This window comes from Pteropus medius, unplaced genomic scaffold (genome assembly GCF_902729225.1).
Source record: "Pteropus medius unplaced genomic scaffold, Ma_sr-lr_union100, whole genome shotgun sequence".
Lineage (NCBI taxonomy): Eukaryota > Metazoa > Chordata > Mammalia > Chiroptera > Pteropodidae > Pteropus > Pteropus medius.
The window spans coordinates 63,317-78,088 of NW_024345919.1; the positions used below are offsets into that span (position 1 = coordinate 63,317).

The window sequence follows — 14,772 nt, forward strand, 5'->3', positions numbered from 1 at the left end:
GAACCAAACTGGTAATTGTGGTGAAGGAAGACCTCAAATGCTTTTCCAATTATTTTCTATTACACAAGCCCAGCGATGTAGTTTCTCTCATATATATAAAGGAAACACTGCCATTTTTCTCTCTCCCATTTGTTTCATTGAGGAAATTTAAGACATGACTTAGTTCGATTTGCAGTAATAGCTACCTAGGTTCTGTGCTAATTGTTTTATATTCATCTTCACATTTGATCTCCACAATATTCTTACCAAGATCCCATGATTTCAAGTAAAGAAAAATGTATTATCACACTCGTTTTGAATTAGTGGTGTCAACAAATGGTTTGTTCCAGTTCATAAAGAATGTTGTAACTAAAATGACTGGAGACCCAGGTCCTATCATTAGTCACCAAAAAATAAACGTGAAAATAAAAAAAATAAAACATGCAAACTACACACTCAGGTCTTGGCCTTCCCCAAGAATTCTGCATTGCTCTTTCAAGTTTCATTTGTAACCCTTATAGAAAATACAGAAAGACAAACCCAAATATGAACCATGTATATACACCATGCAAATACTTGCAGACTCCAAACATTACAATATTGACATAGTTAACATAGTCAATGTAATTAAACTTTTAGAGGAAAGTCAACTGCAGCTATTTTATGAGTCTCTTGGCTATGCTCACTAAAGCGAACTAAACTTAATACTGGTTACTATTCTTAAGTCTAGTTACAGCCTATGTAAAGCTTCTTGGGTTACCAAAGCACCACTAAGATCAAGGATGGAGGGCTCAGAGATTGATTGGTGTACTGTGCTGTGAGCCTAATTGTGGCCTAAGACATCTCACCATGCCTGAGTTCACTGATGTTCTAAATTGACCGCCAGGTGGCAGGCTTGCACACCATTGAAACTTGAGCCACCACCCGGCTTCTGGCTTGAGAAAACGGGAGGCCCAACAGGGAACCCAAGGGATTTCACAGGATTTAGAATCCAAGATGAAATACCTTTGGCATGTAACACAGCACCATTTCCTAAGACATTATTCTGAACTCATTCTTCTTATAACTCAGTGACCAAAAGACCCGTTACAGACAATACAGGCCTTTGCTCCTAAGCGGGCTAACAAAAATATCCAAAATTGGCTTTTAACTTATAGCCTGTTAATTTGAAGCTAAGATTGAGTTAAATCCATTCAAGTTGTATTAGATGCTCAAGGCCTTTCAGCGAGCAATACTCCTCATCCTGTCAACTTTAGACACCTCTGCATGCTACCACTTATCCAGGCCTTGGCTCAAACTGAAGGAACATCTTAAGAACCCACAAACATGGCTTTCGACGGGACAGCACCCCTTGCACTCCACAGCTTAACATTGTACTCATCCATGTTCCAAGTGGGTATTCCTTTTTCTAACTAGCTGTCCTCTATATTTCTGAATTTTCCCAGAGTATTCAAACATTTCAAATTCCCCCTTCCAATTTTTCTAACACTTCCCATCAAGAGCTTACCAAACACTGAAAAGCATTAATTCCTGGTTATTCACAATTCAAACTTAGTTTCAGAGATAGTACTATGCAATCATGAGCCCAGCTTTATGACAATAAGCCTAAACTACAAATTGTTCCCTACTTTCAAAACCTTCAGCATCTGCTTGTTTAGTAATCTGTATTTGAATACCCAAAACTGTTGTGTAATTTGTAATACTTAGGGTGGAGAGAAATTTAACCCGAGAAACCAAATGCTGCCACTATAAATATTGAGTCAGACAATTGTATGGTGCCAATTTTAAATAGTTTTATTTAAGACATTGCATTTTCCACTTTACAATAGTTCTTATAAAGTGCATTATTTTCATTCCCTGTGCACATATTCCATATTCAAGTATCAAGAATGCCCAGTTATTTACTGTATAGCAGCTGAACTTTAAAACTGCCATGAAATTTGCTACAAATTTGGGTCCTTCCGTATTGTGTGGAACAATGCTAAATCTACGCTCAAGGTTGGCTTAATCAACCTCTTCGATGGTAGGGCCAGAAGAGGCACCACCAGAAGGAGGTGCTCCACCACCAGGGAAGCCCCCAGGCATTCCTCCAGGCATGCCTCCTGCACTCTGGTACAGCTTGGTAATGATGGGGTTGCATACTTTTTCCAGCTCTTTCTGCTGATGTTCAAATTCTTCCTTCTCTGCAGTCTGAGGAAGAGAACAAAAAAACATTACCAAAAGTTCAAGGAAGCAATCTAGGACACTACACACAAACCTGTCACATTAACAAAGTCTACACATGAGAAATCCTGGGTCACTCAGACATCCAAGGAAGGAAAACTAGTTGCCAACACATCTGGAATTCTGGTGGAAACCGCGAATGTTTGGACCATTCATCACTGTGACCACATGAATTTATAAAACCCATCTAAGCTTTTGCTAAAAGCCTTATTATCTAATCTATCCCACCTTCAATTTATCAAAAATTACAAACCTGGTTCTTATCAAGCCAGTTGATGATTTCATTGCACTTGTCAAGAATCTTCTGTTTGTCCTCATCGTTGATCTTGCCTTGAAGTTTTTCATCTTCAACAGTTGCTTTCATGTTGAATGCATAAGATTCAAGTGAATTCTTCGAAGACACCTTATCCCGCTGCTTCTCATCTTCGGCCTTGTATTTCTCAGCTTCTTGGACCATGCGCTCAATGTCTTCCTTGCTGAGACGACCTGTGAAGTTAGTTCATTTTTTTAGGCGTGGCCTAAAGACTGGTTACCTGTTAATGTCTACAACCTATAATCCTAACTGCATTAGCGATTAAGAATAATCTCTTGGCTAAATGACCTAGGGGAGGAGGGACAATATAAATATTTGGAACATACAACCCGGACTCATGGCATGCCTCCTAAGACTAGATGGCAGTACCACACTCAAAACTGTGTTCAAACTTACCCTTGTCATTAGTGATGGTAATTTTGTTCTCTTTTCCAGTGCTCTTATCCACAGCAGAGACATTAAGGATACCATTAGCATCGATATCAAAAGTGACTTCAATCTGAGGAACACCACGAGGGGCAGGGGGTATGCCTGTGAGCTCAAACTTGCCAAGTAGGTTGTTATCCTTGGTCATGGCCCGCTCACCTTCGTAAACCTTGGTAGAAAACAGAAATTACTAAGAAATTACTAGACAATTACAAAGGTTTCTATGCTAGTTCTAAGATTTGTATGATTTCAATGAAAGAAGACTGATCGCTCAGACATCCAAGGAAGGAACTGGCCAACACAGGACTTCTGGTGGAAACTACGAATGGTTTTAGAATCCATCATCACAGCGCACTAAGTCTTCCCTAGTTTAAGACCTCAGGTAAATCAGGTTAAGAGAGTACAGAAACATACCTGAATGAGTACACCAGGCTGGTTATCAGAGTAGGTAGTGAAGGTCTGTGTCTGCTTGGTAGGAATGGTAGTATTGCGCTTAATGAGGACAGTCATGACTCCGCCAGCAGTTTCAATACCAAGGGAAAGAGGAGTGACATCCAACAGCAGCAAATCTTGAACATTTTCAGATTTGTCTCCGGATAGGATGGCTGCCTGGACAGCTGAATTAAAAAATTGCTGTTTTTAATAAAGGTACAGTATAACTCACTTTTTAATTAGCAAATCTCAAATCGCTCAGACATCCAAGGAAGTTAGGCCATCATTAGCTAAGCTTTCGGTGGAAACTACGAATGCTTAAGAATCACTCATCACAGCGAGTCAGATAGCTTGGGCCTCCCAAGAGGCTGCCATAGTTAGAACTGCTCAACTAGAATAATTACCTGCACCATAAGCGACAGCCTCATCAGGGTTGATACTCTTATTCAACTCTTTTCCATTGAAGAAGTCCTGTAGAAGTTTCTGAATCTTAGGGATACGGGTAGAACCACCCACCAGAACAATATCGTGGATTTGGGACTTGTCGAGCTTCGCATCCCGAAGGGCTTTTTCTACAGGGTCCAGGGTGCCACGGAAAAGGTCAGCATTCAATTCTTCAAATCGGGCACGGGTGATAGAGGTATAGAAGTCGATTCCTTCATAGAGTGAATCAATCTCAATACTGGCCTGGGTACTGGAAGAAAGGGTACGCTTAGCACGTTCGCAAGCAGTGCGGAGACGACGGACAGCCCTTTTGTTCTCACTGATGTCCTTCTTATGCTTGCGCTTAAACTCTGCAATAAAATGGTTGACCATTCGGTTGTCAAAGTCTTCTCCACCTAAGTGGGTGTCTCCAGCTGTAGATTTCACTTCGAAAATTCCATCTTCAATTGTGAGAATCGACACATCAAAAGTGCCACCTCCCAAGTCAAAGATCAGCACATTTCTTTCAGCTCCAACCTGTCATTATAATACAGATTTATTACTCTTATAATCTAAATTTGTAACTCAACTCAACCTTAAACTAACTCAGATATACTTCAAATATGGTACATACCTTTTTGTCTAAACCATAAGCAATAGCAGCAGCAGTTGGCTCATTGATAATTCTAAGTACATTGAGACCAGCAATAGTTCCAGCATCTTTGGTAGCCTGCCGCTGAGAGTCATTGAAGTAAGCAGGTACTGTGACCACAGCATTTGTAACAGTCTACAAATACAAAACAAGAGTCAAACTATAGTAGTCAGCTCATTAAACACCCATAATCCCAGGAACATTCTAGTTTAAAAAGGGGACCAGTTTCTAGTAACTACTTCCATATACTCTTAGTCAAAATCAAAATCCCCAAGTCATACACTCATCAGGGAACCAGACACTTAAACCTGATAGTGTTGCAATCTCTAGCTATGACCTTTCTTTAACAATGCACTACTCACCTTCCCAAGGTAGGCTTCAGCGATTTCCTTCATCTTTGTCAAAACCATAGATGACACTTCCTCTGGATAGAAACTTTTTGTCTCTCCCTTGTATTCTACTTGGACTTTGGGCCTGCCAGCATCGTTCACCACCATGAAGGGCCAATGCTTCATATCAGATTGGACAACAGCATCATCAAATCTTCGTCCAATCAGGCGTTTGGCATCTGTTAACAGTCATTAACGTAAACCAAATATTGAATTTCCCTTATAATACAACTTGCCAGAAACTCTAGCTCTCCATCAATAAAACACTTTTACCAACCTAAGATCACACAAAATGAATTCAACTTCTGTATGACCAGCAAAATTCCCCCATGTTTTCCTGATATCCTAAGCTACCTGAAATTTTTGGCCTAAACTGTTACCAAAACATTGTCACATATCTAGTTCACTCAACTTTATTAAATTACTTTCACAATTTTCTAGCTGCCTCAACACTTATGCTTGAAACAGTTTCTCAAATTACATGCTTCCTAGCCTAATATAATTCATGCCATAATTCTATTTCAAGTTAGCTTACCAAAAACCGTGTTGGTGGGGTTCATTGCAACTTGATTCTTTGCAGCATCACCGATCAATCGCTCCGTATCAGTAAAAGCCACATAACTTGGAGTAGTTCGGTTTCCCTGATCGTTGGCAATTATTTCCACTTTTCCGTGCTGGAAGACACCCACACAAGAGTAGGTGGTGCCAAGATCAATGCCAACTGCAGGTCCCTTAGACATGGTTGCTGAAAGAAAAAACAGCCCAGTTTTAAAACCCTAATAAGCAGTTAGAAACAATTTCTTTAGAAAAACGTTAAGTCAGGCTATCGGGTAGGACCACTCTTTACTGCAAAGAAAACTTAGCAAGCCCCTCCAACACTGCCCTCACAGGCCATAATTATGTGGGGAAGATCAGAACAAACAACGCTGCTAATCGAGGTTGCTGTCAACTGCAGCAAACCTGTACCGGGTCTGAAGGAAAGCACCTGTCTGGAAGGTCAGCGACCACGTGGTCTCAAGCTCCGCGAGGCAGCGAGAAACCTCACATGGCTCCCCCTTCCCACAAGGCAGTCAGTGCTTAAAAAGCCAGCAAGGCCTGTGTTCCAAGTGAGCTCGGAAGCGCCCCTCCCCCACCTTGAGGACATGCCAACGATGGCTTCCTCTTTTAACGATCTAGGAGGAATAAAGAGCCACAGGACGGGCGGCTCTAAGGCGCTGGTCCCACTTCCTGCGTCCGGAAGGCGGATGCGGCCCCCTTCCCCAACGCGCCTGTCTCCCCGGCGGCCACCCCGGCACGCACGCCACCGCCCCGCTTCTCGGCCCAACTGCAGCCCAGCGCGCTGCCTCAAGCCTGAAAACTCCCCAGCTAGGAAGAGGGCTCACCGCACTCAGCTTACTGGAGCCGCTCGGAACCTCCGGGCCGCCGCAAGCCCGCGCGGGCCGGGCGCAAACCCCACGTTTCTCCAACAAACTACCGACCGCCTGAAAGGATGGAGGCCTTACCTTCTGTGTAAGCCCGACTTGCCAATAACGTAGACAGCTGCCCCGCGTTCAATGAGACCGGTTTCCAGCCGCCACCCTGTCTCTTATACCCTGCCTCAGAACCTTCCAGAAGGGGCCCGCCCTGCTGGCTGCCCATCACAGTTATCTCGCCCAATGGGCGCGCGGCTACCTCAACAAGCCCCAATGACTAACTCTACTCTGCCCCTCAGGCCTCGCCCCTCCCCGCCCCATCCCACCCCGCCTCGCGATGACGCACTCACCGCAGCGTTCTGGAACTTTCATTCTCGCCCCCGCCCTCCGAACGGCCCCGGGGAAAGGGCGGGTGGGGCTGAGAGAGCCCGCGCGCGGGAGTCCTCAGTCACCCCTGGCGGGGTAGAGCGGGGGGAAGAAGAGAGCCGGAGAGAGGAAGGAGGAGGGGGGCGGGGAGGTGCATCCAATTCTGCGCATGCGCCCTCGAGAGCGCAGGCAAGGGGAACGGAAGGAGAGGGAGGAAGGGGGGGAGGGCGAACTCGGAACCAACCAATGACGGCGGCCCCAGCCGAGATCTGGATCGAGGCGGAATACGGGAAGGGAGAGCGCAAGGCCTGAAGGGAGGGTGCAGGACTCGGCAGACTCGGAGAGAAGACGGAAGTAGAGCGAGGACAAAATGGCCGCGAAGGTTGTTGTGCTCCTCCCCCACCCAGGGTCTCATGCTGCGCCCCCCAGCCCTCATCTCCGCTTTGCAGACGGTCCTCCAGACCCTTCCGTGTTCCACGTGTCCACGTTTCGTAGCTGGCGTGCCGTTGGGCTAGGGCTGGCCCCCGGGGTCCAGGGCGAAGGTTCCGACCTCTGGGCGCTGTTAGGGTGTCCGTGGGCATCCATATCCAGTTAGAACTGTCCGGCCGCTGCGGGGTCCTGCCTGCGCTTTTGCGCGCGGTGGGGCAGGTTAGCCAGGCAGACCCCCAGAGCCCTCATTTCACTATGGCAGCTGGACGCCGACAGCCCTTATCGCAGATTTCGAGGGACCCAACTTCTCAGACCTCGCAGGGCCGGATCCCATGTCCTGCCGGACTCAGCGAAATAAATAGCCAAAGCCCCATTTCGGAGCCCGAACTCCTCCGCCACTCCCCACCTCCCGCGGAGATTCGCCAAAGCTCTGCACTTCTCAGTTTCTTGGAAAAGGAAAGGTAGCGAGCTTTTCCAGTGTAGATGAAGCTAGGTTCCTGTAGCCCCGTGTCCGTGGGGTTAGTCTTTGAGCTTCTTACTTTCTGTAATGTGAGGTAATGTCTTTCATGCTTTGACTTATAAAAAACTATGCAAGAGACCGGCAGAGACACCTTGAAAACATTACAAAACGAGTGCACAAAACAGTAGATTTTTAATTTCTGGTGTATAGTGGCAGGTGTTTTGGGGCCTTGTCATTCTAAGAACCTTTCTCAGTACCTTGAATGCTTTTCTATGTGTTCTTTCAAACAAGCAGGGCACTTTTCCTTGTCAAAGCAAGTAAAGCCTAGAGGCAGATTCAAACATAAGAATTTTCTTTCTATATTTGTCTTTTGGCTTGATTCCTAGGAGGCATATACTTAACTTCCTCTACCTCCCCAAATATTAAATTTATGAAATGCTTATAAAGTGCTTTCCTTTGTTACCTCATCAGAACAGTTCTCTGATTTATCTATTATTCATCCCTGTGTTGGGAAAACAATGAGGTTCAGGGACGTTATTTGTTCCTGGCTGAGCTACGGGCCAACCTAGCTAGCTCCCTTGATCCCAGATACTTTGGTCTTTTTTATTAGTTACACTATAATGTAATTTCTTTTTTAGAAACACATAACTCCAGCTCCAGAAAGAGGAAGATGTGTACTGTGGCAGGCTCCTTTCAACTTTCTTTGTTACCTACAATTTCCCTTTTCCCACTCAATTTATCTAGTACAATCTCTGAACTGCACCCTACACTTTGCAGCTCTTGTAACCTATTAAGTACCTACAACATTTTAACTATTGAACCAGTCGAAAATAGAACTGGGACCCAAATCAACTGGTTTGGGGTATCTCACATAATAGTGATTAAAGAAAGCAGAACAGATAACCTGTTTCTGGTCCCTCTCAAAATGCATTGTAGGACTTGGACTATGTTCTTATTAAATAGAATGATTCTGAATTTATGATCAGGATATGATGAATGTCCTGTACCACCTCTTAAAATGCACAAGATTTCAAACACATTCAGTATCTAAAATTAAAGGTTGGACTGCAGTAGAGGAGTCTGAGGCCTTGGGTTTCTGACTGGGGGAAAGGGTCATGATTAACATTCTGAGTGCCTGTCACATGCTAAGCACTGTTATAAGTGCTGTGCACATGTTACCTCATTTAAGTCTGTGAAGTTTTTTTTTTTTCCAGTTTTATTTGAATCTCTTAGTATTTACCTTTGAGAAATTTTTAATCTTATAGTGTGTACTTTTCTGTTGGTACTCCACCTTGGCATAAAATACTTGCTTAGTAAATATTATTTTTTATTTTGATAAAATCCTTGGGAGCAGGTCCTCTGTCATGAACTCTATCATCATTTGGTAGCTCCAGTACTATTTAACATCTTGCCCTGTGGGAAAAAAGTACTTGGTATATTTGTTACTGAAATCAATAAATGATAGATCATATTCAGTCTTGAGTTCTTCTGTTCAACTGACAGAAAGCTAATAAATTTCCAGTGTAGGTTATATGACCTGCAGCCTCTCCTACGGTATCACCTTTACATTTATTTTTTAATTGCTGATACAGATGCATCTGTAATATTTGGTTTTTGTAATCAAACAGTCCCAATTACAAGGCAACTTAGAAGGTAAGATTGAAATATAACCAGCTTAACACCAGAAATGAAGCAAAATTATATGTCTTTTTGCAATAGCAATTCTGAAATTGTTTTTATACAGAGTAACAACAAAGGCATCAACTTCATTATTTTACCATTTTAAGTTTGGTTTATATATTTATTGAAATGGTTATTCTCTAAACATCCACATCATTCTATCAGTATCTTCCTACAACATGTTTTCTTCTACCATTTTATTTTATCCTTTGTTTCATGTTCAAGATTCAAACTTTCTTAACTTGCAACACCAATGAATGTGGTTTGAAACCAATAGTGGCTCAAACTTTTATCTGAGCCTGTTATATCTGAACCCAAAAGCCTGACTAAAAGAGAAGTGCACTATCATTGCTAAGATTTCAGTACCTATCTCTCAGAATCTTCAATTCATAGAATTTTCCAGATTTTAGGTGGTCTGCTTTGTGACTCTTGTAGAATTACAATGCAAATAGATTTCCAAAATAATCTGGATATTCAACTGATATTTTAGTCTTTAATAACTACATGCTTAAATAACCTAAACCTCCTGTTCATGCAAAGAGAACTTGTTCCTGCTTTCAAAGTCATGAGCAGAAAACCTTAGGTTCAAAGGTAAAAAAAATTGTCAGAACAGAATTGCTAGTGATGGTACAGGTGCAGCGTCCATAGTTTCCTTGTTTGGCTCAAGTACTCTGGGAATGAATTCTCAGAATTACATAGCAGAAGTGATATGTTTCCTAGATACCACTACCAGAAGAATAAAAATGTAGAGTAAGTAAAGGATTTTATATCTTACAATTACCAGTGTTAGTATAAGAAACATTCCAAAATGCTAACCCTTTTAAACCCACATCAGACATTCTTTACACTACTTCTTCAGTGTGTCTTATTTCCCAACTTTTTTTTTAGAGTAAGACAAAACTCAGATGAAAACTTTCACTCAAGGATAAACCCTTATTTCTGAAAGGACTTTAGAAGGAAATGCATTTACATAATGTGAGGACACTGTTGTGAGAATTAAATGTAGAAATGAAAAACCAAAGATATGGGGCGTAATCCCAGATCAGCCTTTTTCCTTTAAGAATCCGATTCCCATTTTAGAAACAGTGCTTTTATCACCATATTCAGCATTACTTTTTCTTTCCTATAGCCTGCTGCCCTTTTAATAAATCTTTTGCTCTACCAATGGTGATCTGTAGACATTTGTACTAGGGTCCTTGAAGGGCTATTTCAGGTTTAGAATTCTTGCCATAGGATGAATTTGATTAGCAGAATAGTCAAGACTATTAAAAAGGCAAGATATTGAAGTCTGTTTTTTTCCCTCAGACATATTTTCCCATGAATCAGCTCTTCTGAAAGCTATCCTGGTGAATTGTTCTGCAAATTTTTTCCAAGATGCTGACAAAATGTTAACAGGCACTAACCTAGACTTCTCCTGCCACTCACTAGTTATTCTCACTATATCGTCCTTAAATGTTAATTCCATTTCCTTCCAGCCCTTAGCTAGACTTCATTAGAGACTAAGCTGGTGAAATACTGAACTCTCTCTCTCTCAACTTCTCAAACAGGAAGGATTTTGACATACTTGCAGTGCCATTAGGAAATATTGACAATCCTTGATCTTTCTGATAATTTAAGGCCTAGAACCATCAAAAGTCCCAGGTTCACATCCTTCTCCTAAAATGAAAGAAATGAAGAAAACTCCAAGTTTGGTGCAGTTCTAAACTTCCTTATACTGCTCTGTGACATATAAGAAAATTGATCTAATTTCCCTTTTCATTCTAATCAGTCTTGGAATTCTGGTTTTGTATGTTCTCAAAAAGACTATAATGGTACATCAGGTGATCTGTAAGCATCTTCAAAAAATTTCTATTTCACTATAAGGCGTCTAAGGACGTTGTTAAATGACTTGCAGTGAACGTTTTCTTGCTTCAGAGATATCCAGCAGGGAAGTCCTTAGAGATGTCTGATTTGAGAGGAAATCCACAATTGTTCCAGTACATATTTCTAATATTCGTCAGTGACCCTCTGAACATCATTAAGATGGAAAGTTTTTCATAGTCCCTTGTCACACATTTTGGACTCCTTTTTTAGTTCTCTTGTGGTTCAATACAAGTAGAGAGAAATCAGTGGTGGATAGAATGTGAGAAACTCAGTTATTCTCCATCTGCCACTGTTTCAACTCTTGAAATTAATATTCAAACCTTATGGTAAATGAAGTCAGAACAGAAGATGTGTTTCCTTTTTTAGAGTTTCTCAGAAGTGGTAAGCCCAGTACATGGTGCAAAAAGGTGTAATATAAGGCTGTGGGTTCTGCTTGACTGAATAATCACAATCCAATAGGTTTGCAGAAATTCATAGAAAATTTATAAACAACATCTCATTTCTTCTTGACAATGGCGACTCGAAGTATTGATACAAAACATCTCAGGCGAGAAGTTTTAACATATGTTCACTTTCCCTTTTCCCAACCTTTCTCACCACAGGTCCTAGTCAATAAATACACAAATTTGGATCCCTGTTCTTTCCCACTCTTGTCTAAAGGCACAATGAGATGCCTTTTGGAGATGGTCAGCTTACATCTTTTTTCTTGTTTGGTGTCATATAAGGAGAGTGCTCATTAGAATCTGTTCCATGCAATGCCCATTGCTATGTAAGTGACCTCTCACCTGGTTCGAGGGGGTTGTGTGGCTGGTGACTGAGCTTCAATGACTAGAAAAGTCCTAAGATCTTGGCTCCTAGGAAAGCATGGGAATAAAGTCCATTTTAATTTAGACAGTTTGGAAGGGTCTGCTCTGGCTGGGGATCATGCTGGGTGTGGTTTCTGCTTTGGTCAGGGTCACATGGACTTTCTTTGGTTCAGAACCTCTCATCTCTGGCCCCACTAGGCTGTATGCATGGGTGGTCAGCCCTGGCTGGGGTGCTGCTTCAGTCGACAGTGTCCGCTGGCTGCGTGAGGCACTATTTGCTGTGGAGCGAGTGGAGGAAGAACCAGAGCGTGAGCTCTGAGAGCCTGAGGAGGAGGAACTGGGTTTCACAAGGCGGGCTTTCGGGGCTTCAGCATCTTCTCTGAAGAGAAAAAACAGCAAAGATAGAATTTAATACTGGCAAGACTATGATAATTTCCACTATGGTTGCTTTCTTCTGAGGTTTCCTAATAAAATTTTCAAGCTATAAACTTCAAGTAATACTATTGGAAGGCAGCCATTCAGGGAAATAGGGTTTTGCCCATTTTCAGAGACATCGGTTGGCCAAGGCAGATATATGCTTTGTTAGCCCAGAGGTCAACCCTTTACTCTGAGAGACTACACACTCACTTTTGTAGTGGTCTAAACTGCTCTCCCCTTGATTTGTAAACCCTCATGGCCCATAGGCTATGCCTGTTTTTTATTGTATGTCCTTTATAAGCGGAAGTAAATCAGAAGTTGACCTTTTACATCTCCGTTGAAGATAGTTTCGCAATAAAGTTAAGGTAAGCCAGACCTTCTGTCCCTAGTTTGGAACCCCTTACCTACCAGAATAATCCTTTTAACAGATTCCCGGTTAAGAGGAAATGGAACATTTATGTCGGCTGGTCACTATGGAGCTGGCCCTAGAAAGGAAGCCTAGTGGAAGAGGAGATTTTTGGAGGAAAGTTTACCGAATTTCATTAGGTCTCTCTTCTTCCTCGTATCTCTCTTTGTCTTTCCTTCGGATTAGCAGCCACACCAAGAGGAAAATCAGCAAGGCTCCAGCCACCATGCCTGTCACTGCCCCTGCAACCATGCCGATGCTTTGTACATCTATTTTCTCAGAAACAAAAGCAGAAATAAAACCAATGTAGGAAATATGTGAACTTTAAAAACTTAAGCCCTGGACAGGATGAATATTTCCAGATCCTTGTATTTATCTTCCTAAGTTCCCTCTCTTGGTGTATGACTATACCTCTTGATATTGAAGGGTAATAGAATATGCCACCCCAAAATATGCCTCTTTGACATTAAGATTATTTTAAGCTGGTTATTTTTGAGAAACTGCAGACATAGGAAAAGCACTAAAAACAAAGTAGAAGTTGCCTTTTTGCAAGAGAAATTTACATTTATAAAGGAAACCTCCATTTGGTCCCCTCCAGGATATAATAAATTTCTTTAGGGGGCTGGTAAATTCACACATATTTGTAAATATTGAGCTTGCTACAACTGTTGAATGGTCCTTGCAACTACTGAATTTATTTTAGTGATAGCCACATCCTTCTAGAAATAAAGATTTTTAATTTGACCTTATTTTTACTTGTGATTAGAAATGTCTTACACTGAACCACAATGCAAAAAGAAAACAAATACACCCTTTGGATACTTACACTGCACAGTGACTCGTACCACACAGCTTTCCTTTCCAGCCTCATTGCCAGCTGTGCACTGGTAGAGTCCAGAGTAGGACATGGTAAGATTCTGCAGCAGAACACGTCCAGGGTTGTTGTAGTCTACACAAACAGAAAGAATGACTGTAATCCTCTTAGTGACAGGATCTATATTTATTGTTTATTGCATCATTGACCTAAGAGTCTCTGATACAGTTTGGTAAGGATGAAATGATAGACTAGATCCCATTTTGGATTGTGGAAAGAAAGGTGAATATTCTTTTATAGTGCATCCTCAAAAGTTATAAAAGGTCATGAACATTTAAGGGACACTAACCAAGATAATGAGATATAATGGATTTATATAGTACATTTCTTCCTAATTTCTTCAACCACTTTTACATGCCATTTGAGGAAAGAAAAGACAGATTTTCTGTCGCAGTTTATGGATGAAAAATAGAAGTTCAGAGAGGTTAGGCAGTGTATTCAAGGTAATGTGGCGAATTGCTGTCAACAGGATAGAATACTGTCCTGTTCTCTCAGACTGGTAGAAAGATGACTTACCAATCCTGGATTTGGGAGGCAGATACTCATCCTCTCCCTCCTTCTCCCGGATTCGCTGCCAATAATAAACGATGGGCTTCGTGCCAGAGGATGACTCACACTGCAAAGTCAGGTCACTTCCTTCTGTCAATTCTCCTTCTAACTCACACTTGGGCTTTGATGGTCTCACTGGCAAGAAAAAAAAAGTATTGATTCATAGATCCCCAAATAGTAGATTCAGTGGAAGAACTATATCCTGTTGAGTTTCTCCAGCCATCCCTTAAGGTCAGCTTTTGAGTGAGGATTCAGTAGATTGTTACCTAGTTACCTAGCCTTGTGTTACATCACCCCCAGAAATACACCCACCTCCATCTCTTGCATGCACATATACCCAGTTCCAGCTGCTTCCAGTGGTGCTGTTGTAATTTTCAGAGGTTGCCTCAGAAACTACATTATCACTTCTCAAAGAAGAGAAATATTTAACTGGAAATTTAAGGAAAGTTGAGTATGGTTTTACTGATGAAACAGAAGTTTATTAATTTGGAACACATTAAGTAGAACTTTGTAACTCCTGCTGTCAAAAAAACAAAAACAAAAACAGTAGCTCCTGCTGAATCATAGCTGAGAGATTTAAGTTAAATATAAGGATATCACTAAAATAGTAGAATATAATATTTTTAATGGGCTACCATGGAAAATTGTAATTATTTTTCTTTCATTATGGCTA

At 41.7% G+C, this 14,772-nt stretch overlaps 2 protein-coding genes and 1 non-coding gene across 4 annotated transcripts in view; all 3 read right to left on the reverse strand.

The window, feature by feature from the left end:
• Positions 1–1,750: 1,750 nt before the first annotated feature.
• Positions 1,751–6,492, reverse strand: HSPA8 (heat shock protein family A (Hsp70) member 8). 2 transcript variants are annotated; one of them, XM_039874824.1, is made up of 9 exons: positions 6,340–6,492; positions 5,373–5,582; positions 4,811–5,016; positions 4,431–4,583; positions 3,778–4,333; positions 3,356–3,558; positions 2,912–3,110; positions 2,456–2,688; positions 1,751–2,169 (listed from the first exon to the last, which is right to left on the reverse strand). In XM_039874824.1, exons 1-9 carry the CDS (start codon positions 6,473–6,475, stop codon positions 1,984–1,986), a joined length of 2,082 nt encoding a protein of 693 aa, XP_039730758.1. In that variant the 5' UTR covers positions 6,476–6,492; the 3' UTR covers positions 1,751–1,983. The 2 variants fall into 2 exon arrangements, with proteins under 2 accessions (XP_039730758.1, XP_039730759.1); XM_039874825.1 differs by lacking the exon at positions 6,340–6,492 and adding an exon at positions 6,220–6,239.
• On the reverse strand, positions 3,628–3,714 carry LOC120612420 (small nucleolar RNA SNORD14). Its single transcript, XR_005655443.1, has one exon. It is a non-coding gene; the product is annotated as a small nucleolar RNA SNORD14 (small nucleolar RNA).
• Positions 6,493–9,273: 2,781 nt separating the features above from the next.
• Positions 9,274–14,772, reverse strand: part of CLMP (CXADR like cell adhesion molecule) — an 87,666-nt gene continuing 82,167 nt past the window's right edge. Inside the window, exons 4-7 of the mRNA XM_039874826.1 lie at positions 14,067–14,234; positions 13,503–13,625; positions 12,804–12,945; positions 9,274–12,232 (exon numbers count right to left, since the gene is read on the reverse strand). Coding sequence (XP_039730760.1) covers positions 11,935–12,232; positions 12,804–12,945; positions 13,503–13,625; positions 14,067–14,234 — 731 coding nt within the window. The 3' untranslated portion in view covers positions 9,274–11,934. The remainder of the gene's footprint in view (positions 12,233–12,803; positions 12,946–13,502; positions 13,626–14,066; positions 14,235–14,772) is intronic.